Source organism: Lissotriton vulgaris, chromosome 11 (assembly GCF_964263255.1).
Source record: "Lissotriton vulgaris chromosome 11, aLisVul1.2, whole genome shotgun sequence".
Taxonomy (NCBI): Eukaryota; Metazoa; Chordata; class Amphibia; order Caudata; family Salamandridae; genus Lissotriton; species Lissotriton vulgaris.
In genome coordinates, this window is record NC_141699.1 from 593,695,606 (window position 1) to 593,720,639 (window position 25,034).

The 25,034-nt window shown below is 45.7% G+C and overlaps 1 protein-coding gene across 1 annotated transcript in view; it reads left to right on the forward strand.

Annotated features, from left to right (window-relative positions):
* Positions 1-25,034, forward strand: part of BMP1 (bone morphogenetic protein 1) — a 629,932-nt gene that overhangs the window by 140,921 nt on the left and 463,977 nt on the right. Inside the window, exon 2 of the mRNA XM_086943688.1 lies at positions 24,237-24,347. Coding sequence (XP_086799814.1) covers positions 24,237-24,347 — 111 coding nt within the window. The remainder of the gene's footprint in view (positions 1-24,236; positions 24,348-25,034) is intronic.

Below are 25,034 nucleotides of genomic sequence, written 5' to 3' on the forward strand. Positions count from 1 at the left end.
GACACATGCGCACTTAGGTTTCTCCATCCCGGTCGTATTGAACAGCCAGGTTGGAGAAACAGCTCAGACTCCCTGTCCTGAGTGGAGCGTCAAACCAGCCCGTTCAGTCCAATTGCCATGCTACTGTCATAACATGGGAGCAGCGCAGGTATTGCACATGGTGTCAAGGGTTGCTCTACAGGATCCGGTTGCCGCAAGTAATGGTCCACCTCCTGATATTACCAACACCCTGCAAACATAACTCGGGGGGTTCGAACTATCAGGCGAGGGAAAGGTAGGGGAAGGGACTGCAGGGAAAGGAACCTGGAACAACAAAATAACAAAATATAAACAAAGTCTGACATGTAAAACTACTCTCATCAATTCTCACTAGATCAGTATATACCTGCTTGGACACAATAAACATAACATAACTTCTCAGGGCAGTTAAACGTCTCTCCTTTTCTCACACACCTGAAATGAGAAATAAGTCAAAGACTCGCAAAACAAACATACCATGAACATGTATTCTCTGTTCTACTTTTCTGCCTCACACATACCATAGAGAAATGAAAAGACCTCCAAATAAGTGGGATTCTTTCATATGAAACAAACTATAGATCCTTTATTTTCTTTTCCCTCACATGAGGAGTATAAGAGTTTTGTTGGTGTAAAGGTAAAGCTGGGCAAAAAGAAATACTAGGCAGTTTTAAATGCGCAGCCAGATTATGCAGTAGAGCAAGAATAGCATAGTAATGTCACACCCCCAAGTAAACTCCTGGTAGCGTGTAGTTGCGACCACTACCACACTCCAGTACAATCCAGAAAGTAATTAAAACGGTAGCGCGTGGTTGCGACCACCACCACGCTCTGCCTAACAAACAATAGGTTTCCCCCAAAAGCAAAAGAAACAGCAGAGCGTGGTTGCGACCACCACCGCGCGCTGCCTTACAAACAATTTGCTTCCAGAACCAAACGAACGGTAGCGCGTAGTTGCTACCACCACCGCGCTCCCCACTCACAAAAGTCTGTAATTCCTAAAAGGACGGTAGCGCGTGGTTGTGATCACCACTGCGCTCCGCTCCGTAACCACTGAAAGTTTTAGCAGAACCCAAAAGAAGCGTAGCGCGTGGTTGTGACCCCACCGTGCTCCGCTCTGCAAACACTGTAAGGATCCAAGCGAACCGGTGACGCGTGGAACCTACCACCGCACTCCGCTTACCTGAATGACTGCAACTCCTCATACCAGTCAGGAATGATCAGGAAACCAGCAACCTTCCTCCCCTCCTGCTCCGAGGGAGAAGGAAACGAAACAGACAAATTCCAGGTTCCTCCATACATGTCCTCCCCATAAACGAATTACCCAGAATAACACGCATCAGCCGATGCGCACTCTCGTGTGAAATACTTCCTTTCGGGCAAAGACTCATGGGATTTGTAGTTTTTGGGTGAATTGCACGCGCGGCTCGACCCGATCCTGACACATGGAGTCTGATGCTGTCCCAGTGTCGGCTGGGACAGGAAGAAGGAAGAAGACCACTGAGGTGCGATGCAGGCGGCAGCCGGCAGCTTCAGGTAATTAATTTTTTTAACTCCCCCCAATCCCCCCCGGCCGCCCCACCTGCGCTCTCCTTCCTGCGTCCACCTCCTTCCCTCCTCCACCTGCCACACCACATTTTGTATGTAGCGGCCACCACTGCAGGAGAACCCACTTGTATCAAGGTTGTATCTGCCAAGGTGTGGTAAAAAGCAGCAACGCACTAGCACGGAAGAGTCATTCAAGAGGAGAGGGAGGATTGTCCTTGGTGAGAGAGGAATTTGTTTGCAAGTAGAGTTTTACTTCTTTCCTAAAGATGGCACTGGAAGGATTGCATCTTATCTCAGGCGGGAAATATATATAGAGATTTGAGAAGCAATTCCTGTGAAGGATTGTTTGTAGGCTTTCTCTTTGTTAAATTTTTGTGGTTTGAGTAGTAGGGAGCTTGTGCTTTTGGAAGGTCTGTTTCCACCCGATAGGGTCAGTTTCGGGGCCAAGTAAGAGGGTATTGTGGTGCAGCGCTTTATGGGTCATACATGAAATTTTGAGATGGAGCCTGGCTTCATAGGGTAGCTATTTCAGTGACTGGATGTGGGGGTAATATGATCACCGGCGATGATCCTGGCTGCAGCATTCAGAGTGGCCTTTAGCAGTGCAAGTGTGATTTTTGGGAGGCCTGCAAGTGTAAGCACTGCCGTAATCTAATTTTGATAGTATAAGAGATTGAAGCACTGTTTTGAGGTCTGCCAAGGGGAGGTAAGGTCTACGTTTCCTTAGATTGTGCATTTGAAGGTTAGCCCCTCTGGTGGAGGATTTTGCAGAGTCAATAAGGTGTTGAGTACAATTCAAGGAAATGAGATGTGGAAGCCAGTCTTTAATACTAGGGGCGATGGCTGGCACTGTGATAAATAGGAATTCTGTTTTGAGGGCATTGAGTTTAAAGTGATTAAGAGTCAACCAATGTTGTGTTTTTGCCAAGATGTTGAGGATATTGATGTCATCAGGGGAGGCGATCTTCCTGTCTAGCTGGGTGTCATCTGCATACATATGGTAGGAGATATGTTCAAGTTCGAGGATTTTGGTTAGGTCCTCCATTTATGGATTAAACAATGTCAGGGAGAGAGTATAACCTTGGGGTACACCAAGTGACACTCTTGACTGATTGGAAAGAACTTGGTTGATTAGAATGCGCTGAGATCTATTGTGAAGGAAAGAGCCGAACCATTTTAGCACAATATCAGAGAGACCCATCCTGTGCTCTAAAAGTTTCAGCAAAGTATCATAATTGGCCGTGTCTAAAGCCTCTGATAGGTCAAGTAGGATTAGTAGACGAGATTTATGCTGGTTGAGTGAACATAGGGAACCAACAATGTGGACCAGGGCCAATTCGGTGCCGTAACTCGATTGGAAGACAGATTGACATTGGTCGAGGAGTTGGAATTTCTGGATGTGATTGAGGAGCTAGAAGTGCACACACTTTTTTGTAGAGTTTGGCTTAAGTTGGGATGCTAGAGATAGATAGGGCTGTAGTTATTAGGGTTGTACTGGTCTGCATTGTTTTTTTTTTTAGAATACGAGTAACCTGGCCACTTTTGAGGCAGTTTGGTATGGAGACTTGGGTAAGTGAGGCATTGATAACTGTCTTCTATAAAGGGAGTATGAGGTGAATGGACTCATTGAGGAGTTTAGAGGGAAAGGGGTCGTTAAAATGGTTGGAGTATTTCAGAGGGTTCAGAAATTTTAAGATGTCATTTTCCTTGAAGATTTTGAATGAAGACGAGGTGTTGTTTTTGGTTGTGCGGGGAGGGTTTATGAGCATTTGCCCAGATTAAATGGGGTGGTGAGTAAAGAGGGTACATGGTAGATGTTTTGTAGCTTTCTGGATATTGGTGGTTATTAACGTGGTATTCTCAGCAAAGGAGGAGGCAAATGTTTCGCAGTTAGGTAGTACTTTGTTGTCTGAGGACGGGGTTCCCCTTTTGCGAGCTGTTAGGTTCTTAATGATTTCAAACAGTTTTTTGGTCTGTTTCTAGCTGAGTTGAGTCAGTTTTGGAAGAATGCTGCCTTGGTTTTCCTAATGTGCCTATAAGAGGCACTCCATTTTTGTCAAAGAAGTTTAAGATTGAAGGGAGAAGGGTTATGTCGCCAAGCTCTTTCAGCAAGTCTGAGGTGTCTGCGTTCATTGTTAAGGTTACAATTGAACCAATAGTTGGACCTTTAAAAGGGGATTCTCTTAAGGTGAATTGGGGCAAGGGTGCCCTTTTTTACATGGAATTGGTGTAGTGTTCAGTGAAGTCATGAGTGTGTCATACATGGGGGAGGGCGGTTGCAGGATATCTTTGCCAAAAGTCGCCATAGTGAATGGGTTAATACTGCATGTGTCTTGTATCCAATGCTTGGCTTTTACAGGTTGACCCTTGTTGGTGATTGCCTTTTCAGAGAGAAGGAAGGTGAAGCAATGGTGTTCACTCCAGTCACAAGGTAGGATGGATTCAGTTTGTATGGAGTTCTCTTTACGATGATTAAATCTGAGGTGGCCCCTTTGTTATGGGTCGGTGCTGTTTCAGGCTTGGATTTGGTTGGGGTCCTGGAGGAAGAATTTAAAGTTGTTTACAAGAGGATCATTAGAATTATTCCAGTGAATGTTGAAGTCACCTAGACAAATTTAATTATGTTCTTCATAGTTAGAGGAGATGATCTCCAGGATCTGTTTGATGAATGTATGGTTGGCACCAGGAGGGTGGTAGAATGTGTGAAGAGAGCAGGATCAATTGTCTGTGGTGATGATATTTATCCTAAGGTATTCACAGGAGAGCAATGACCAAGCTGGTGATTGTTTTAACAATAGTCTGTTCCTACAGATACAGGCTAGTCCACCACCTGAGCAGCCTGGACGGTCTAGTCTGATGATGGCATGATTGTGGGGGACTTGTATGTCAAGTATTGTGGCCGAGGATTCATTTAGCCAAGTTTCAGTGAGTGTGAGGATGTCATGGTTAAGTATAAGATCGGCTATGTCTGTTGCATGTTTCACAGCTGAACAACAATTGAGTAATGAACATTTAAGGGATGTTTAGGCAGTGATCATAGAAGTGTGAGAAATGGGGACTTGTTTGAGGTTCTCTACATTTATATACCTGGTGCTGGGGTGGGGTGTCCTGGGAGAGCGAGTGATAATAGTCTAGATTTTTGTAGTAGGAGTAGCATTGACGGCCAGGGTGTTAATATAAGTGGCTAGGAGGAATAGCATATCATTGTTAACTGTCTTGCTAGTCTATTGGGGTCTGGAGGAGTGGTTGTGATTCAGACTAGATCTCCAGCAAGGATATGTGACCTTGGCATAAGCAGGCAGAGAACGTGAATGGTAATTTTGATGTTATTCTGGAGGCGAGTTGGGTGTGAGGTCAGTTTGTGTTTAAGGTTGGAGGTTATACAAGCTAGACTAAGCATGTCTGCCATCATTAGTAGCAATTCAGATTTTATAATGCGGAGTATGGCATAGGTGTTGCGACTCCAAGGAGGCTCCTTTATAAGGGGAAGTCTTGTAGTATAGAGAGCTAGCCAAATCAGGGTAGTTAGGGGAGCCTGCATCACTGGGGTCCGTAGACATAGCCTTGGTAATAGATGGATGGTCCGCAATCAGATTCTTGGTTGATCGTGGAGGGTGGGTGTAATGATCCTATTGATGGGAGTGTGGGAGCAAGAGTCTATTGGAGAGTGGGAAGTAGCAGTGTTGGATTGTTGTCGTCGGCAGAATAGTCGCTATCGGAGTGGGTATGTTGTTCTGTAGTGGAGCTTGTGGAAAAATTTATGTCCGCTTGAGGAGAGAGGAGTGGGTGGGGTAAGGGGAGGTGGGAGAGAAGAGGTTGTCAGGTGGAAAGTAGGCAGAGTATAGTTGCGAGGAGGCCGGCGGGGGTGGGGTATGGGGGGGGGGAAGAGTGTCTAGTTTGTTCTTGAGGTCAGAGAAAATATTGAAGAAGAGTTCAAGATTGCACTCTGAAGATTGAATGAGCACGGTGCCGTCTTATAGATGGAAATGGTGGCATCTGCATTGTACAGCGTAGAGGATGCTATAGTGATTTTATGCCTGTGTGGAATTTTCTTGGTTTTGGTGGTGGTGAGTGAGGAAGATAGGACTTTACTCCATTGAGCTTGTCGATTGGTGGTGAAGATGAGGGCATTCGGTAAGTTACCCTTGTTATAGCAGAAGTAGAGGTCAGTGATAAGTGTTTCTTTGTTAGGGGGGAGGATTTTATGCTTGAAATTTCTCTTCGTGTTTTTGGTAAGGTTGAGGGCAGTTTATTAGGTATGAGTTATTTTCCACAGGGGATAGTAGGGGATTAAACTTGCTTCCATTTAGAGGATCCATGTTAAATGATGTCCGTAGGAGGGAGCTGGGTAGATTAGATGGGAGCATCTTCAAAATGGATGCCGTTTTTAGAATAGGAGTGAGCACTACTGGGTGAAGATGTGGGGAGGATCTTTCACTGTGAAAAGAAGGGAGGATGCTTCTCTGTGACTGATTACCACAGGATTTCTAAATGGTCTTGTGTTATGGTTGTATTCATCTTAGCATTCCATTTCCGTGTCTAGAACCAGAAAGTGTCGTAAAGCGAAATTTCCAATATTAAGGGCCATTTAGGTGCAGGGATGGAAAATCATAGTGGAATAGCATGTAAATTATAAAAGTACAATAAAAGCCCACAACACCCGTGTAACGGTAGCGTCAGGAAAGGGCAAGAGACGTGTCTTCGTTTTAGGTGCTTTTATTTTAGATAAGAGGTAGTCTGTGCAAGTTTGGCGAGTGGACACTCTCCTTGGGGAACGACTTCGGTCCGTCTGCCTCCTCCTTCTTGGGACGTCTTCGGCCTTTGCTGTTCTGGCGGGGCTTCTCCTGGGTCTCGTCCCCTTTGGCTCCGTAATGTCAGGTCACGCTCGAGGCGGGGAGAAAAGGAGAGGACAAGTATCAGTCCGAGTGCTCCTAGCTCTATGTGCAGGGGAAAGGAGTGAGGGAAACACCAACCGTTTGTTGTTTGGAAAAGGGGTGTCTGCAATAGCCCTCACTTTTTCAATTTGGGGTTCTATAAGACCATGTCCCAGGACATATCCTAATACTTCACCTTCTGGTAGGCTATTCTTGATTTCTTGGCGTTGACCTTCAGCCCTGCTTGTTCGAGGGTCAGGAAGACCTGGTGTAGGTGTTGTAGGTGTATGTCCCAGTCAGGACTGAAGATGACGATGTCATCCAAGTATGCTGAGGTAAAGAGGGACATGTTTTTCAGTATGGTGTTCATTAATCTTTGGAAGGTTGCCGGCGCTCCGTGGAGTCCAAAAGGCAGGACGGTAAACTCGTAATGTCCCTCTGCTGTGGAGAAAGCTGTTTTACGTCGGTCTCCCTCTCTCAGGGGGACCTGCCAGTATCCTTTGGTCAGGTCGAGCGTCTAGATGTACTTCGCCTCCCCCAGCTTCTCTATCAGCTCGTCTATCAGAGGAATGGGATGCGCATCGAACCTCGAGATGTTGTTGAGGGCACGGAAGTCCATACAGAACCTTCGCGACCTGTCTGGTTTCGGTATCATAACAATAGGGCTGGACCAGTTACTCGTGGAGGGTCTGATGACGCCGATCCTTAGCATCTCTTGGACCTCTTTTCTGATATCCTGTCTCCTGGCTTCCGGAACACGGTAGGGTTTGATCCTTATTATTTTTCCTGGAGGGGTCTCAATTCGATGTTCCGCGAGGTTGTTCTTTCCCGGCAGGTACAAAATCAGCGTTGTGTGTTCCTGGAGGGTTGCTCGTAAACCCTCTTTTTCCTGGGTACTCAATTCGTCGTTGATCACCGGACAGTCGATGGAGGACTGCTGATCATCAGTAGAGGGGGAAGTGGACGTCAGATGCACTCCGGCAGGGGGGGATCCCAGCCACTTTTTGAGCATGTTTATGTGATATGTCTGGGTCTTCCTGGGACCCACTTGTAGCTTATAGCTGGTGTTGCAGATGGTCGAGACTACCTGATAGGGGCCTACCCATTCGGCCTTGAACTTCTGGGTGGAAGAAGGAAGCATTAACGAGGGCCCAGTCATTTACAGCCAATCTCCGCCACTTCTTCCCTTTGTCATACACGGCCTTCTGTTTTCTCTGATTCCGCTCCAGGTTTTTAAAAGCGAGGTCTCGTAGCTTTCCGATTTTTGCTTTCAGATTTTGGGCGTATTCGAGTCATCCTGGTTTCTTCTGGTTCTTCCCGCTCCCAGGCCTCTTTAGTCATGTCCAAAAGGGAGCGAGGTTGGCGACCATAGAGTATCTCAAACGACGAGCAACCTAGGCTGCTTTGTTTTTGGCCCCGTATCACATAAAGGGCCAGGGGTAACAGCTGGTCCCACTCTGCCCCACTGACTTCCAACAACTTCAAAGTCCTGTTTTAGCGTTCCACAAGTCCATCCGTCTGGGGGTGGTAGACCGAGGTTCGTATTTGTTGGATGTTCAATGACGTACACACCTCCTTCATAAGACGAGAGACGAAAAGGGTTCCCTGGTCCGTCAGTATTTCCTTGGGGAACCCCACTTTCGAGAACAGCTCTACCATCTTGTCTGCTATCTGTTTGGTAGTGGTAGCCGTTAAAGGGAAGGCCTCAGGAAATCTTGTCGCGTAATCGATAACGACCAACATATGCTGATACCCTTTTCGTGTCCATACCCACTCTCTCGAAAGGAGTCCCGATAATAGGGAGGGGTTGTAGTGGGACCGCCGGGGGTCTGGTCATGTCTTTTTCTGGCATATTTCGCATTCCTGGCAGTAGGTCATCGTGTCCTTGTAGATGCCGGGCCAGTAGAAGTGGCGCAGAATATTCTGAGTGGTCTTCTCGGCGCCCGTGTGTCCCGCCACTAAATGTGCATGAGAGAAGAACAGGACCTGCGTCCTGAAGGAGACTGGAACCAACAACTGTTCTGGATCGTCTTTCTGTCCTTGACGGTACAGCAGCTCATTTTTAATGAAGAACCTGGGATACCTGAGGGGGGCTAGGCCTTGGTCCTGATGGGCGCTCTCCCAGGCGTTGTACAGTGTGGGGTCGTTGGTCTGGGCGAAGCGGAAGCTGCGGTCCAACACCACGGGTCTTGGGACACAAAGGCAGGTATTGGATATCTCTTCCTTGCACCGGGAGGGGGTTTGTCAGACCGTGAGGGGTAGAGACTCTGGTGAAACATGCGGAGGAAGGCAGGATTATCGGTCCCTATTATCATGTCTTCGGGAAGGGAAGCCAGTACCCCTACTCTAACGGTGTGTGGGTGTCCCTGGAGAGGTTCCAGGGGTATGTTGGCCACTGGGTACTGTTTTACGTCCCCATGCACACAACGAATGCTAACCCTCTTTTTGGGTACGTACTGTGTCTTGTCTACGTGTTGGGACTGTACGACCGACTGTCTGCAACCTGAATACAACAACGCTTGTATTAGGGACCCGTTTATCCGTACACTTACTCTAAAGCAGTTCCCCATCTCCGCTGAGTAGAGTACAGTCTTTGGGAGGTACCCCACCTCCATGGGTTCTTCCGGAGCCCTCCTGCGGGGACATAGCCGAGCGATATGCCCCCAATTCCCACAGTCAAAGCATTGGGGCCCGCTGGTCCCCGGGGGTTCTGGTCTCCAGGGGCGTGGTCGCGGAGGTTCCACGATTCTGGGGGGAGGTCTTTTCTCAGGTTTCGGGATCATCCTTGTGGTTTTCTCTGTCTCCCAGGAAGGAGTTCGGGGTTGAGCCCGAGAAAACGTAGCGGCCATCTCTACCGCCTGAGTGGTCGTGAGGTTATGATGCTGGCCAAACCACTTTTGGGTTGCATAAGGCAACGCCTCCAGAAATTGTTCAAGATACACCCTATCCATTATCTCTTCCTTGGTGCTTGTGGTCGGAGTGAGCCATTTATCGGCGGCTATTTTCAGTCGGACGAACAATGTCTTGGGGTTTTTGCCCGGGGCACCCCTCTCCTTCCGGAACCGGAGGCAGTATGCCTCCGCATCCAGGCCCAAATGGTCTAGGACAATCCGTTTTATGTCCATATAGGGGGTGTCCCCGTTAGGATTAGCCACTTGGTAAGCGGCCTGAGCCTCCCCTACCAGAAGGGGAGCCAGGAAGAAGGGCCATTTTGCGAGGGGCCACCCACACGCCCTTTCAGCTCTCTCGAAATTTAGCATGTAGGGATCCGGGTCTTCCCCCGGTTGATACTTCTGTAATGAGACCCCCCCTGTTCCATGCGGTATCGCCCTCTCTTCGCTAGCTCCCATAGCCGGTCAACTCTTAGGTGGTTCTCCCGTGCGTACAGTCATGGCCGCTTTCATGATCTCACGGTCCTCCTGGGCTGATTGCATCTGTTTCTCGACCGCCCATTCTAGACGCTCTTGTCCCTTGATTAGCTCTTGCACTACTGCTTCAATCTCTGTTATACAGATGGGAGGATTGCCCGCATTCTCCACCACTGTAAAGGTAGCGGCAGGAAAGGGCAAGAGACGTGACTTCGTTTTAGGTGCTTTTATTTTAGATAAGAGGTAGTCTGTGCAAGTTTGGCGAGTGGACACTCTCCTTGGGGAACGGATTTGGTCCGCCTGCCTCCTCCTTCTTGGGACATCTTCGGCCTTTGCTGTTCTGGCGGGGCTTCTCCTGGGTCTCGTCCCTTTTGGCTCCATGATGTCAAGTCACGCTCGAGGCAGGGAGAAAAGGAGAGGACAAGTATCACTCCGAGTGCTCCTAGCTCTATGTGCAAGGGAAGGGAGTGAGGGAAACACCAACCGTGTACCAGCTCGTCTACGTGTGAGAGGAAGGGGTAGGTCAGTGTAGGGACAGGAACACTGGGAAATCAACCAAGGGTAGTGGTCACGTTACGGACCCGCCCTTGGGTCCCACCCAACCCGCTATGCGCCCCGTACCTCGTGGAGCCACACGCCTCCTCCTGGCGTGCGGCTGGGCGGCTCGTGTTGCCGTTGGCCTCCTGGCTCTCGTAGCGCCGATGGCTCCTCTCTCTCTGTCCGGCTTCCCGCACATGTTCGTTCGGTCGGCTCCTCTAATCCCGCTGCTCCTCCCAATGATCCTTCTTCCTCCTGCAACATTTCACACGCCTCCTCCTCTCGATTCCAACGTCCTCCGGTGAACAAGCACACCTGATCCGGCCTCACCTCGACTTTAGACGTTCCGTCGGACTCCGCCCACTCTCCTGCCTTTGTCCAGTTAAAGGAGCCGCATTCATCTTTCTCTTTGGATGCATGCCACGGTACGTCTGTCTGCCACCATTCCGGCTGCTGATCGAGCGGCTGTAGAGACAAGAGGGGTGGGTCACGGGATGAGTGCCCAATCAGGGTTCTGGGGGCCTTTATCCGTTGGGGCAACGGGCTCCCCTGGTTACACCCTGACAATCCTTCAGTACTTAGGATATTCCGTCAACTGGGATAAATCCCTGGTGTTCTCATTGGTGGGAGAGCTACCGCCCCTATCGTCGGCATGTTCAGAGCTGATCCCTAGGGAAACATTTAAGTACTTGGGTCTCTGGATCATCAAGAATGAGGGCAAACTCATGCAGCTAAATGTACAGGCACAGTTGGTCCGATTGCGGGAAAATATCGCACATTGGAGGCACCTCCCCGTCTCCCTGATGGGTAAGGCGGCCCTTTTTAAAATGATGGCCCTCCCACGCCTATTGTATATAGTCCAGAACACCCCGTACCTGATCCCAGAGACGTTTTTTCGTTCCATTAAATCTGAGCAGCATCTATTGCTATAGGGGTAAGTAGCCCCAGAATCGCACTTAAAAAACTTCTGAGAGGAGTATACAACGGGGGCCTCGCTGTTCCTGACATACGGTAGTATTTCTGGGCGTCTCAGCTAGTCCGTATCAATGGGTGGGCCTTCTCGCCTCTAGAGGAACCAGCGTACAGGGTAGACCTCTTGGCATTCGGAAATAATAGCTACTTGACTGAGCTTTTTCAATAAAGGGAGGGGTAATCCGCTTCTCCCGGTACATACACGAACGGTGTCAGAAGTCTGACGTAAGGCAACCAAAATGACTGAGTGGGCACATAAACTTGAGGAATAAACTCCTCTTTGGGAGGGTGGACAATGGGTGAATTGACACGACTAACAGGCTTCCGGAAATGGAACCTAATAGGGATTGACCATCTTGGGGACATCTGGAAGGCTGGGAAAATGGTGGACTTCGACACCTTGCAAAAGCCAGTTTCAGATGGGGAGAGGGGAGTATCTGTGGTACCGAGAGCTGTGCCATTCGCTTCATTGCCATCTCCGTGAAGGTACTCAGTTGCCTGAATACTCGCCACTCTAGGACCGCCTACTCCTCGATTCCATGATTGATAAGGCCATTTCCCTGACATACCGGAAACTGACCAACAACACCCCAGACTGTTTGGGTCCACTGTGGGAGGCTTGCAAGTCCGATGTGGGTCTCTTAGAGGATGACTATTGGGCTGAGGCGTTACAGACCCCCGGGAAATAACTATAAGGACAAGATTCCGGCTGATTCAGCTCCGTATTCTCCATAGATCCTATGCCTCTCGAATAGCTTACATCGCCCGAGCCTGGGGAGCAGGGTCATCCCCACACTCTCAGCCTGGAAGAAAGATCTTGACTGGTGCTACGGGGCAGAATGGGTGAAAGCTAGGGGTAGTGTTTTGAGTAAAACCAGGAAGATTGGCACTCACACTAGTTCACGTAGTGTACACTATGATCAGACAAAGTACAGTGCTGCCAGGTCGGGGGAATTACCCAATAAACCCTGTAAGTGTTTGGGTCAAAAGACCCACACTAGAAATATGAGCAGTCCCGGGCACACGTGGTGGGGGTATAACAAGTGTATGAAAGTCTCGTTTGGATCAAAATTGCAAAGGTCGACACCAGTGTAATGTTGAAGAGTTATTTAATGAAGCAACGACTAAATGGAAACAAACACCCAGCCAACATGTGTTTCGTCACTAGGAATTGTCCTGTGACTCTTCAGGGCTGTGTGGCGTTTGTGAGGAAAAAGAAAGAAGGTCCCACAGAGCTGGTGATAATTCCAACCAATGTGGCAGAACGGGTGATCTACCAGAGCTGGGGATGCCCACGGAAAGGTGAAAAGATATGGGGTGCCTGGGCCAAGTAAAGAGGTTATAGTTGAAGGCCGGAGGAAGCAGGGTACACTGATTTGGGAAAATTGATGCCACAAACTCTTTCAAGGGAAGGTTGTTGTTGCACAGTGGGCGCCTATGTGTGTGTGGGGGGGGCACGTCGTGCACTGTGAATCCTGACTTGCATGTCTCTCAAAATCTGCTGTTATGAACCGACAATGTACTGAAGCTTGTTTATCTATACTACTATTATAAAGGAAGAATTTTGAGGCTTTGAGGCGGGTAAACTCGGGAACCACAGCGCCAATCCACACACCCGACACATCGTTGTAATCCTCTAGGTGTGCAGATGGACATAGGCTATATAAAGTTAAAAAATACGTTGTATTTAAAAAATTTACATTATAAAAAAAGTAGTCCCCTCGAAGTAGCGCTGGCCGCGACCTGCGTGCTGACGTCAGGAGCGCGTGGAGGTGCGGCGTCCAGGAGCGTGAGGAGGAGCGGCGGTCATGGCGCGGGGGAGGAGCGGTGATGAGCGGTGAACATGGTGCGGGGGAGGAGGTGAGGAGCAGCAGACCGGCGGGAGGAGCGGTGACCAGCGGCGAGGAGCGGTGAACTGAGGAGCGGCGGCTGAGGTAAGCGGGCAGGCAGGGGTCGGGGCAGGCGGGGGACGGGGACTTACACCAAAACAGAAGGAGGAGCGGTGAACTGAGGAGCAGCGGCTGAGGTAAGGCTCCGGGAGACAATGTCGGGCAGGCGGGGGTCGTGGCAGGCGGGGGACGGAGCGGCCGGGGGCCCGGGCTACTGGGCAATGTCGGGGCAGGCGGGGGTCGGGAAGCCTGATTGCTCCCGGACAAGGTCGGGACGGACTGCTAGTGTTCAATAAAAAGACTTTTTAAAAAGTACAATAAAAATGCAAGTGAAATACTCTGTGCAACTCTTGTTGAGGCTCCTAACAGTCACGTTTTAGTTTCTGGGCATCCTGATTACTGGGGGAGAGGTGGACCTCTTCCAGTGTCAGTGGGCAAGTAGATGTGTGTCCTTTTTTGCACTTTTTGCAGTTACAACTCACAAACAAATAATAGTCAAGCAAGGATGTCCTCAATTTTGTAAGAGGAAATGGGAAGAGATCGTAGGACTTGCACGCGGGTTAGGGGAGGAAGAGAGGAGGGAGGGTAAGGGTCGGTTAGACGACAAATAATGAGATGAATCATGTTGCATGTAGAGGGGAAAATCAGGGCTCCTTTCTGAGATGACCTTCTCCTTAGTGGCACCTGGATGAAGGCTCTCAGAAAGAGGAGAGTCCACTTTCTATTTCTGGATTTAGGTTGGTTAGGGTCCTATGTCTCTTTTTAGTTTCTGGGCATCATCATTACTGGGGAGAAAGGTGGACCTCCTTCCAGTCTATGTAGGCTAGTAGAGAAGTTCCCTTTTTCGCTTTTTCCATGCCCAACTTACAAACGGATAATAGCCAAGCAAGGATGTCCTCTATTTTGTGCTAGGAAAGGGATTAGAGTGGGAAACGATTGGGCCAAGATGGGCGGGGTATGTGCAGAGGCAGGCCAAACAACAGTAAACCCACCTCATCATGAGCAGACACCAAAGTTCAGACTCCTAGTCATAGTATAATATTCCGGGGTCTCCCTAGTGTGAGCACCACCAAGAGGCCTAAGTGTTCACGGGGGGGGGTTCATAGAAACGGGGCCACTTGGCAGCTCTGAAAATGTGTAGCAATTCAAATATTGCATTTCTTTTTAGTTGGCCCTTGTAAAAGAGCAGTTAAAAACGCAATTGCCAATATGCTGTTGGCGGACATGTCACCCTAAGAGTCATCACAATGTGATACTTTATCAGAAATGAGGCATTAGGGATATTTGGAGCAAACCTCCCCCCCCCACCCCTCTTGACACCTACCCTCTTGAGACCTACTCCTATTCCCTGCCTCTAGCTGACTGACTAAAAAGAGTTACTGATTGCCCATTACAAAGTGACTCTCTTCCACTCTTTTCTTTCAATAAAGTCACTGGACTTTTTTAGCATGTTTATCTATGCTGCTCATATGCATACTAAAAGCTCATCTTGGCCCCTGACATTAGTTCATGCCGCGTTGTAGGGCTCTCCTTCCAGTTTGAAGACTTCTCACCTAATGGGTTACAGTTATTGTGTGTTAGCACCCTAGGTGGCTGCCTGTTCTTGCCCTGCCTTGCCTAGAACTGGCTTTGGCATTCCATGGCGTAAAGATGTATTTTTAGGAAGAGGGGTGTCTAGTGCACACCCAGGATCCCTGTGCACAGGAAGCAAATCCCAGCTGCATCTGATGCTTAGTCTGTGTAAGGAAGGACCCACCCTTGGGTGCCTCTTCCTCTGTGAGTAGGCCTAATATCTGTAGGTGTGGGAGATGTCTCCTGCCAGTTTAGTCTTAATTATCCTCTGCTCCACTGTGTTTAGAATGATGATGAAGTATGCTTCAATTCAGTCCAGTCATTTATATTGTGTGCAAACTAACCGGTATCAAGGCGTGTGGCGCCTGTTGGAGTGGAAAATTTACAGTGTTCAGGTGGTGTATCTTCTGCTTCTTTCGAAATCACCCAGATCTCTTAATTGCTTTATATCTTGGGGCAGAGCAATTTACAATTCAGGTCTCACTGCTTGTTATTTACTTCACGGCATGCTACCACCATACCAACTTGTGTTGTGGAAACACACACACAAAAGCGTTGTGTTTTATACTATGTCAGAAGACATTTGTAGAGGACAGTGTTTATCAATTACTGAAGTCTTGGTGTGTATCACCAGTCTGTTGAACAGGGCTCTATATATCATATTAGTAGCATACCCTTTTACGGCGGTCCTCGTGTATTAAACCGATTATCTCCTTTCTTTGGGTAGTTTCCTGCCTTTAGTAGGGAGGCTGTTGAGTATTTGGGGGTCGGGCCCTTTTAAACAGCTGGGTTGGACCTCCTTTGAAGTGAATATAACCATTTGCCCTAGCTGAAATCATTCAAAGAAAGCTCTAAATTCTAGGACAAGTAAATGAATTGTCTTGACCCAGGGGTGTGGAATTTATTAAAATATCTACTTGTCCATGGGGCAGGTTGCTTCATAAATCTACTTGTCCTGTAACAAAATCCACTTGTCCCTTTGGTGCCATGTTGGGCGGCGACAAACTATGGCAGCAATCTCATTATATAAGAGCTCTTATATAGCCTCTCAGATTATGCCAGGGCTCATACCATAGTAGTGTTTGAATACTAGCAATCCCTTTATGTTGCTACGTTTCCGCAGATCTACATACTGGGACTGAAAGCAGTGGTAAACAATAGTTCCAGGGTTGGAATGTCCTTTTGTTTCTGTGCAAACCTACTAATTTGCAAGTTTTAAGGGTTTTCAACAACTCTTCTCTAATCTTTTCCAATACCGAGAAATGTTGGAAATTTACTCCTGACAATGGCAGATGTAAACCTTCTGCCAGAGTTGGGAAAAAAGTGGTTGGAGGGAAAATAAACTTGCAAACACTCAGGTGTTCGCATGAGCAAATCTACACATGCATATTTGCTCATGCTAAAATGCAGTTCACAGATATTTTCTAGGAGTACTATTTCTTCCCCTACAGATGTAAATTCTTGTGAATTCACGAAAGCCATTTAGCTGCCCTTAATGCAAGGATATATACCAAGGGTGCACTTTTGAGACTTTCTTTAATAATTGGGCCCCTAATTTGGTCCACGTTAACTATGACCGTTTGTGTTTATTAAAATTCTCACTCTGTATCTGCTGGCTTCACGGTGAGTGACGGCATTCTGCTCTTTCACAAGGAGCATATCGGCACACAAAGTAGTTTTTGTTCAGTGACAGTAACTAATGTGGCAGTCTGTGCTTTTTTGAGACCAAAAACAATTTTTGCTTTTGCCAATGTTTGTTATATTGGTGAGGGTCCGGCAGCGCTCACATCAATAAGGTTTTACAACAAGCATTTACAATGCAATGGTTTCGCCTTTGGAAAAGTTAGAGCTATTGGCATTGTAAATGACAAAATTTGTATTTATATGTTGGTTTTGAAAACAGAAAAATAAATGGCATTGTCATTTACATTGTCATTAGCTTAATCTCTGCAGTCACTCTGCACTCCCTAGTCACTCTGCAGTCCCTAGCACTCCCTAGTCACTCTGCAGTCCCTAGCACTTCCTAGTCACTCTGCAGTCCCTAGCACTCCCTAGTCACTCTGCAGTCCCTTGCACTCCCTAGTCACTCTGCAGTCCCTTGCACTCCCTAGTCACTCTGCAGTCCCTTGCACTCCCTACCCACTCTGCACTCCCTAGCCACTCTACACTCCCTAGCCATAAAATAAAAATATTGGATCTACATGGTAGACGCTGGTCTTTACAGAAAGGCACATTAGTACCTCTACCCTAGTTTAGGAGTTATAACTGTGGCTTAACAAACTACAGAGGTATCCGGAAAGTGTATTAACCACCAAAGTACCATTAAGGGTATTTCTATTTCGTGAAAGCTTTCTGGGCACACAAAGCTCTCAACAGCAGGGCCCTTACCCAGGTAAGCTATTTCAAAATGCAGAAGGTATGTGACCAATTAAGTAAGCCATAACAGAGTTCCTTCGTGTTGCCAATTAAATGAGGCAGAGAAGATAGCTGCAAATGTCCTATCTCAAACGACATGACTACCAGTTTCGCTGTGCATGTTAACGGTGAAACCGGCGCGCTAGGGAGAAGGAAACCAACGGATAAGTTAATGCGTCTGATAGTTTTACAACAGCCTCCCCACATACACCCGGAAAAGGCCCATTTCTTACCTTAACGCACAGAATAAACCAACACCAGAAATTAAAACCACCGCCTTTCTACTCCCCGGATTCCTAGTGTCACTAGTTTAAAAGGCCCTCTCAGTTTGTCATTGGTTAGATGGCTTTTAGAGAACCGTTCACGCCCATTGGTTAATGCGTCACATCCAACCCTCCAGCGGATGGGTTTTCATTGGGCACGTAGTTTGTTCCTACTAGAGTCTCGAGTTTGAAGTTTGCGATTGGATACTGCGGGCCGTATGCGTGCAGGTCACAGTGCGCAAGCCAACCGTCCGGAAGCAAAATAATGTTCTCATCAGATATACGTGTAGAGCGCGTTTTTTGTTCATCTTGAACGTATAGAAGTGAATAGAGCTAATTAAAGAAATATACATTTCTTGCATTCTTTCAGTGTTGATTATCACGTTAGAGCAAACAAAAACAAAGGGGGGCGGCGGGAACGGACAGCGGGAGGGGGAGGCGGGAAGGCAAGGAAAAGCAAACCTGGAAGATAAAAAATAAATAAACCCCGCCCACGGCCGCATGACGTTGCGGAGGGAAGAAATCGTGGGAACGCCCACAAATCTGGTCCGGCCATGACGGACAGATCTCTGTTCCAATGGCTAGCCTCCATTTATGGAGCTAGACGATGGAACAGAGGGGCGGATTCCCAAGCCACACTGTTCTAACATTAGATTTCGCCTGCGCCGAAAAGCTGCGCAGTGCGCAGCTCTCGGCGAGGCGAAACCTAAAAAGCACGCCAAAACAAGTCACGCATTGCCAAAACTAAAAAGCCGACTACCATGTCAGACCTACTGGCTTTGCTAATGCTTGTTTATTTTTGTTTCCCAAAGTCTTATTGAAACTGGTTACACTGATTTTCTAATATGAATATTTTGCGGAAATACTAGCATACATCAACACAAATTACAAAATATTGCTGAAAAGAAATGGTAACTGAAACTTTACAGTAGTTAAGCAAAAACATATATTTTCTACTTCCATTTTTTAGGAACATTTTATATTGAAAGCAAAGAATCATTAATCTTGCTTTCAAGCCTCTGCAAATATTTGCATCTAATCGAAGAGCATTCTGGGAGCATTATGCACAGCCTCATATTGCTAAACTTTGACACAGTGTGTCCTCATTTTTATGCTGGAACCACTGTCAGTAGTTCAGTCAGAACTTACATTTACTGAAAGCACTCAGCCTAATAATAAAGGCTCTCAATTAATGAACCATAAATACAAGTTTGAACAGCATTAACATATGCACACAAATATTAACTTAACTGCAGGCAGTGCCCCTCCCTGATCCTTAATGTGGTACTGCAAACTGGCAGCCAAAGGGTTTGCGCTGCAAGGGGTTGGGCCTGCTTGTCCCAAGGACCAAATGCACATTAAAACTTGTTGCCCTTGACCCCAAACAATATGTCCTGGGCGTCGGACTATAGGAATTCCACATCCCTGTTGACCTATGTATTTATTTCAAATTCTTTCGGTTTTTCATGCTCATTTTTAAATACACTTAAATGTCTGTTAGACCATATTCAGACAAACATGTTATTACTATAGACTTCTCGTGTCTACTGAACGAGTGTGCCCGTCGAGGCGTTTCGAACCTCTTATTTCTCTCGGGTTCTCCTCAGGACCCTGACTGGTTAAACACTCAATCTCTTTGGGTTAAGAGGCATTTGTTGTCCCTTACAAGTATTCTTCTGCCATATTTCATCAACTTCTTTCTGTTGTCCTTATTGACTTTATTTCATCAGGATGCCACGTCTCTCTGGTTCAGGGAATGAATGCCTCAAAATTACTCATTTTATGGCATAGATCGTGCAGGTCTTTTGAGAAACTGCAGCTTATTGAAAAGGAAGATTGGTGTTTTCATTTCCTTTCCTTGGTTTCACAGTGTGGGAATTTAATAATGTGTACCAAGTGACGTACAGGAAATACGAAAGGGAAGGCTGCTGCAGGATGTCAAATGTTTTCTAACATAAAAGAAAATGCAAATACTTGTAAATGAACATTACCAAAATTTCACAATGTATCAACAGTAAGACCTCTTTAAGTAAAGCAAATAGTTTTTTGTAATTCTGAGCTGTGATGGAAGAAAATATTTTTATACGGTCAAAACAATCCAAAACACTTCAATAATTTAATGCACAAATTATAAATATGCGCCGACACTTCATTTCCGCATATGATTGATTGTGCACTATATCGTTTTAACAGTAAAGTTGCTTTACCAATGCAAATTTAGTGCACATTTCAAAAGGTTTTCGCAATGTGACACCTATAGCATTTGTAATGCAATATGTGTTGTATTTACGTGACGTACATGTATTGATATTACAAATAACAATGGCTTTTCATTTTTATTCAATAATTACTACTTAAATAAAAGTTATTGTAATTTATAATGGCAATAGCTTAAAGTTTTGTAAATAAGTTTTGTGAAGATTATGTTCAGTGTATTTTATTTTGACAAAAATCCAAGAACAGAAGTGAAATATTAACATCTTTTTGTTACATTTGTAATACAGCTTGAAACATTGAGAGAACATATTTGAAACAGGTGTTGTTGAATCGTTGCACAGATTGATGCTGTGGTGGCGCTGAGTGATGTTGTGATGGCGAATGAGTGATGCTGTGGCTTTCAGTGATGCTGTGGTAGCACATAGTGATGCTGTGGTGCCCTTGAGTGATGCTGTGGTGGTGTGTAGTGATGCTGTATGCTATGCTATGTTTTGTTTTGCTATCCTATGTTTTGTTTTATTATGCTATCCTATGCTTTGATTTGTTATGCTATGCTGTGTTTTGCTATGCTATGCTTTTCTATGCTATGCTTTGTTATGCTATGCTATGTTATGCTATGCTGTGTTTTGTTGTGTTTTATTATACTATGCTATGTTTTGTTGTGTTTGGTATACTATGTTTTGCTATGCTATTATATGTTTTGTTTTGCTATGCTATGTTTTGTTGTGTTTTGTTAACCTATGCTATGTTTTGCTATGTTTTGTTATGCTATGTTTTGTTATGCTATGCTATGTTTAGTTTTGCTATCCTATGCTTTGTTTTGTTATGCTATGCTATGTTTTGTTGTGTTTTGTTATGCTATGCTATGTTTTGTTGTGTTTTGCTATGCTATGCTTTGTTATGCTATGCTATGTTTTGTTATGCTATGCTATGTTTTGTTGTGTTTTATTATGCCATGCTTTGTTTTGCTATGCTATGTATTGTTATGCTATGTTTTGCTTTGCTATGTTTTGCTTTGCTATGTTTTGCTATGCTATGTTTTGCTGTGCTATGTTTTGTTATGCTATGTTTTGCTATGCTATGTTTTGCTTTGCTATGTTTTGTTATGCTATGCTGTGTTTTGTTGTGCTATGCTATGATTTGCTATGCTTTGCAATGCTATGTTTTGTTGTGTTTTGTTATGCTATGCTATGTTTTGTTATGCTATGCTGGTGAGGGTGTGTGAGTGAGGGGGTTTGAGGGTGAGGGGGTGTGAGGGTGAGGGGGTGAGGGGATGTGAGGGGGTGAGGGTGGGTGAGGGGGTATGAGGGTGAGTGAGAGTCGGTGAGGGAGTGAGGGTGTGTGAGGCGGTGTGAGGGTGAGGGTGTGTGAGGGTAAGGGTGTGTGAGGGTGAGGGAAGTTATTCATATCAGTTTAACACCTTAATACAGTAATCAGCAACTGAAAGGTAACCTTCCCTCGCGTGATAAATGGTCTATCACGGCTCGGCAACACGAGTGGTAGCGTTTTTAGTCACTTTTAAACTTACCGAGCTACAAACTACTTTTTGTTAAAATCTGCAAACTATTCAGATGACGGCAAGTGTGGCAAATCCATAGTTACACAGAAAAGGTTGCAGAATTGCTTAATTCCAGGGGCTTCTGGTTACACTGAATTACCTTGACACCCAAGGGAGGTTATAGCATGCCTCCTGAGAGCCCTAAGATATAAACTATGTGCCAGAAACATAAACTTTGCACTCCATGGAAGAAACTATAAAAATTGCATTTTTACAAGTGAAACTGTATATGTTTTTATGGTAAATGACAACAAATAAATACACTTTTTGTGATACTAGGAAGGAGAATGAATGTTAAAAGGTACACGTTTTGACAGAGAAAATGTTTTCCCTACGGAGAAAATAAGTATAAATATATTTGTTTATCACATTCGGCTGCCTGCCCCAATTGTCGAATTGTATGCTAAGTCCAGGCCTCTGTTCGACCGATTTTGTGAATGGTAAAAAAGTGTAAAAGAATGTTCAGGCGGACCTGTACGGCTGTAAGTATTTTTACACTGTCTCTGACATTTGCTGGGCCAGGACTTTTGGGTGGGGTTCATTGGTCCAGAAGCACAACACACCCCAAACACTGAACCCCAACAATGAGTGTCTCCAAGTACACGAACTTCTAGCAACAGGCTTGTACAGCTATAAAACTTTGTTTTGTTTTACATATGTCATGTTCAAGTGTGATTTCAAGAAAAGTGCTCGTTAATTTTCATTGACAAGTTTAAAAAAAATGTTTATCCACGTCAGGTGTCAATCAAAAATGCACTTTATAATTGTGCATCCTAGAATTTCAATAGGTTACAGTGTCTTCTCAATTGAATAGTTTAATTTCGATTGTTTCCCATCCTCAGTGCACTTTCGGCTCTAAGGCCATTACTCAGTTGGCATTAATCAGCAGAACTTCGGTGCACGTGTTGAAAAGACGTGTTGCCAAGTTTCAGTCATTGCTTTTCTTTCGCATCTTTAAAAGTATAAAATGTGTTGTGTGTAGGCCCATCGATGATTTAAAAAAAATAAAAACTCGGAAAACCTTTCAAGAGGAATAACTTCAGATGTAACGACTCCTTTCGGTTCTCCCACGTTTCAGCATCGAGGTGCTAGAAAGCGTAAACCTATGCTGCTGGGGCAGTTGTCAACTATACTTGTCTATGTTGTGAAAATGTGGTGTTGTGTAACGCTCAGACTCAAATGCTCTATGTTGACTCGTTATCTTTGATGTGAACTTTTGCTGTTGGGGGAAGAGTAATAGGGTAGGGAAACAAGCTCTCGGCATTGCTGTGGCAGGGGGTAATAGGGCTGACTCCCAACTCAAACAGTAAAAAAAGAGAAGAGAGACATCGGTATCCAGGGCACAGGGTTGGTGGCAGAGGGAAGAGAAGGGTAAGAGTAGGAGTGGAAGGGGAGGAGGGAGCGAGAAAGATCGAATGGAAAGGGAGAGACTATGAACAGAGTCAGGGAAGAGACAGAGGGAAGGGGAGGAGGGAGAGGGCATAGATTAGAGGGGGAGGGTAATCAGCGAACTTCGGTGCACGTGTTGAAAAGACGCATTGCCAAGTTTCAGTCATTGCTTTTAGTCTATGGTGGTGTGAACGGATGCAATAGTTTCTCCATTTGGCACCAGTTCAAGCTGAGCAGAGGAAGTCAGCGCTGGGAGGGGGGCTGGGCAACCATGCCAGCATTCCGATTCATGAGCAGATGATCCTGTTTATGACCTGTGGAGCGCGTGAAGTGGCTCCTGGCAAATGGCTTTGATCTTCTTGTCTTGCTTTGTGGGAGGGGTAGGGGGAGCGAATTCCTGTGCACGCCCTTGGCTCTCACATGACCTGTATGTGATCCGCAATGGGTAGAGTTTTGAAATCAGTTTACTATAATCTCGCCGAAAACAATGCTTGCGCATTGCTTCAGCGAGACCTAAAAAACACTTAAGTTATCAACTATAAGTGAATTGTTGGCCTGATAGTTTGTCCTGCCCTGTGATATTGTTTCCTTCCCTTGTTCATTTCTTTCCTTTCCCTTTAAGATCTTAGACCTTATTATCTGCATTCTTGTTTGGAATGTAATGATTTGATCTGTCAGTTGATCTGTGTCTGTTTGTGGATGAGGTTAATAAACCCACTTACCTGCTTCACGATGTCCGTTTCTTTTATTTAATGTGGAAGAAACCACAAACCCATTCTGTTATTTTCGGTTTTTATTGTAATTGGATACATTTACAAGATTGTGTTTAGTGCACCTGTCCTGGCACTGTTCCAGTATGGGTGCTAGGAACCACATCACCTAAGTTTAAGTCCTTGAACTCGTTCAGGATGGCGCCCTTATTCACATGCAGCCTTTTTTCTGAATCTAATAGTTTGCGCTACACTTACAGGTTTCTCTGGGGAGGACCAACCAATTTTCCCTCTACCAGCTCTAATGAGAATGGCTGGGCCTGCACTAACTAAACAGCAGCAGTTGCAACTAGGCCGAGTGGTTGAGGACTGGGATTGATGCAATTGGTTGCTGTGCTAGGTAGGCAATGGAAATACACGAGTGGAGTGATTAAGTGCTTAAATAAAAGGCGCATACTGGATGTATGGGTGGCTGGTAGCAACAGTAGTTTTCTTTTGTTATCATTGATTCACTACCAATATCTTCATGATGTCTTTTGAAGTCCTCAATTAGCAGTTGCATATGCAAAACGTGATACTCTGAACCTCTAAAATCAGACCTTAGCTGAGTTGTCTTCAAACATTTTAATGTTGACCCCCTCCTCCCCAAACCACTCCCCCTATGTGAAAACATTTCATCGCCCCACCTCCTCCAAAATTACAGACATCGTCTCACAGTTTCATACAATTGGCAGCTCTGGACAGATTAAACAGTTCAATACAATACTTTCTAGACAGCTTGATATGGGAGAATCCATCTTAAAAAAAACTATGCTTCAACGTGTTGGAGTAATTTCTCTGTTTTTATGTTGGGTTAAGGGAATATTGGAGCCATATTGACATTGTCTATTCTCTTGTTATTTGCAGCTGCCTTTTGGGGAGACATCGCATTAGATGAGGAAGATCTCAAGATGTTGAAGGTCAATCACATCATGGACTTGAAGCAACAAACTACCCAGATCATGAGCAATTCATCAGGTAAAGCCTCTCATTTGCCTTATACCACCTTACTGTTGGAAAATGTGTAAATTGCTTTCTCATTGGCACCACACATGACCAGGCAAGCATCCTTGAGGCCATTTGTAAAATGAAACTTTTATGTAACCTGATACAAACTGTTTGCAATATTGTCAACTGGTATCCCTGAATAGCCACACAATATAAGGAGGAGGAGGACTGTGTGACCAGAAACCAGAGCTTGAACAGCAACTGTAACAATGGTCTCGATAACATTGAGCCAATAGGATCTGTATGTCTTACTGGGGTTGAAAGATGTTACTTCATATGAAAAGGTTTTGTTGGATATAACTGTTGTCTTCTATACCCTGTTTCAAATAGCTGCATGTTAATTTTAATAGTGCAGACATCACAGAGAAAAAGCTTGTGTTTAAATTGTAACCGTACAGCATGACACTGATATAGGTAAGGGGCAGATATAGAGGAAGAAGAGGAATTTTGGTTTTGTTGGCATTGTAGTGGGGAGAGCGGTATGACACCTAAACTTAAATTGAGGAGAAACCGATGTTAATAGTGCCATGCATAGTATTGTGAGTTGAAATACATGTTGTTGCTTGGGACAATTGGACCAGTCCACAGTTCTTTATGACACGGTGGGCTACCATACTGGAAGTTACGGTTCAGGGCCACAGACTCTTAAATAAGGAA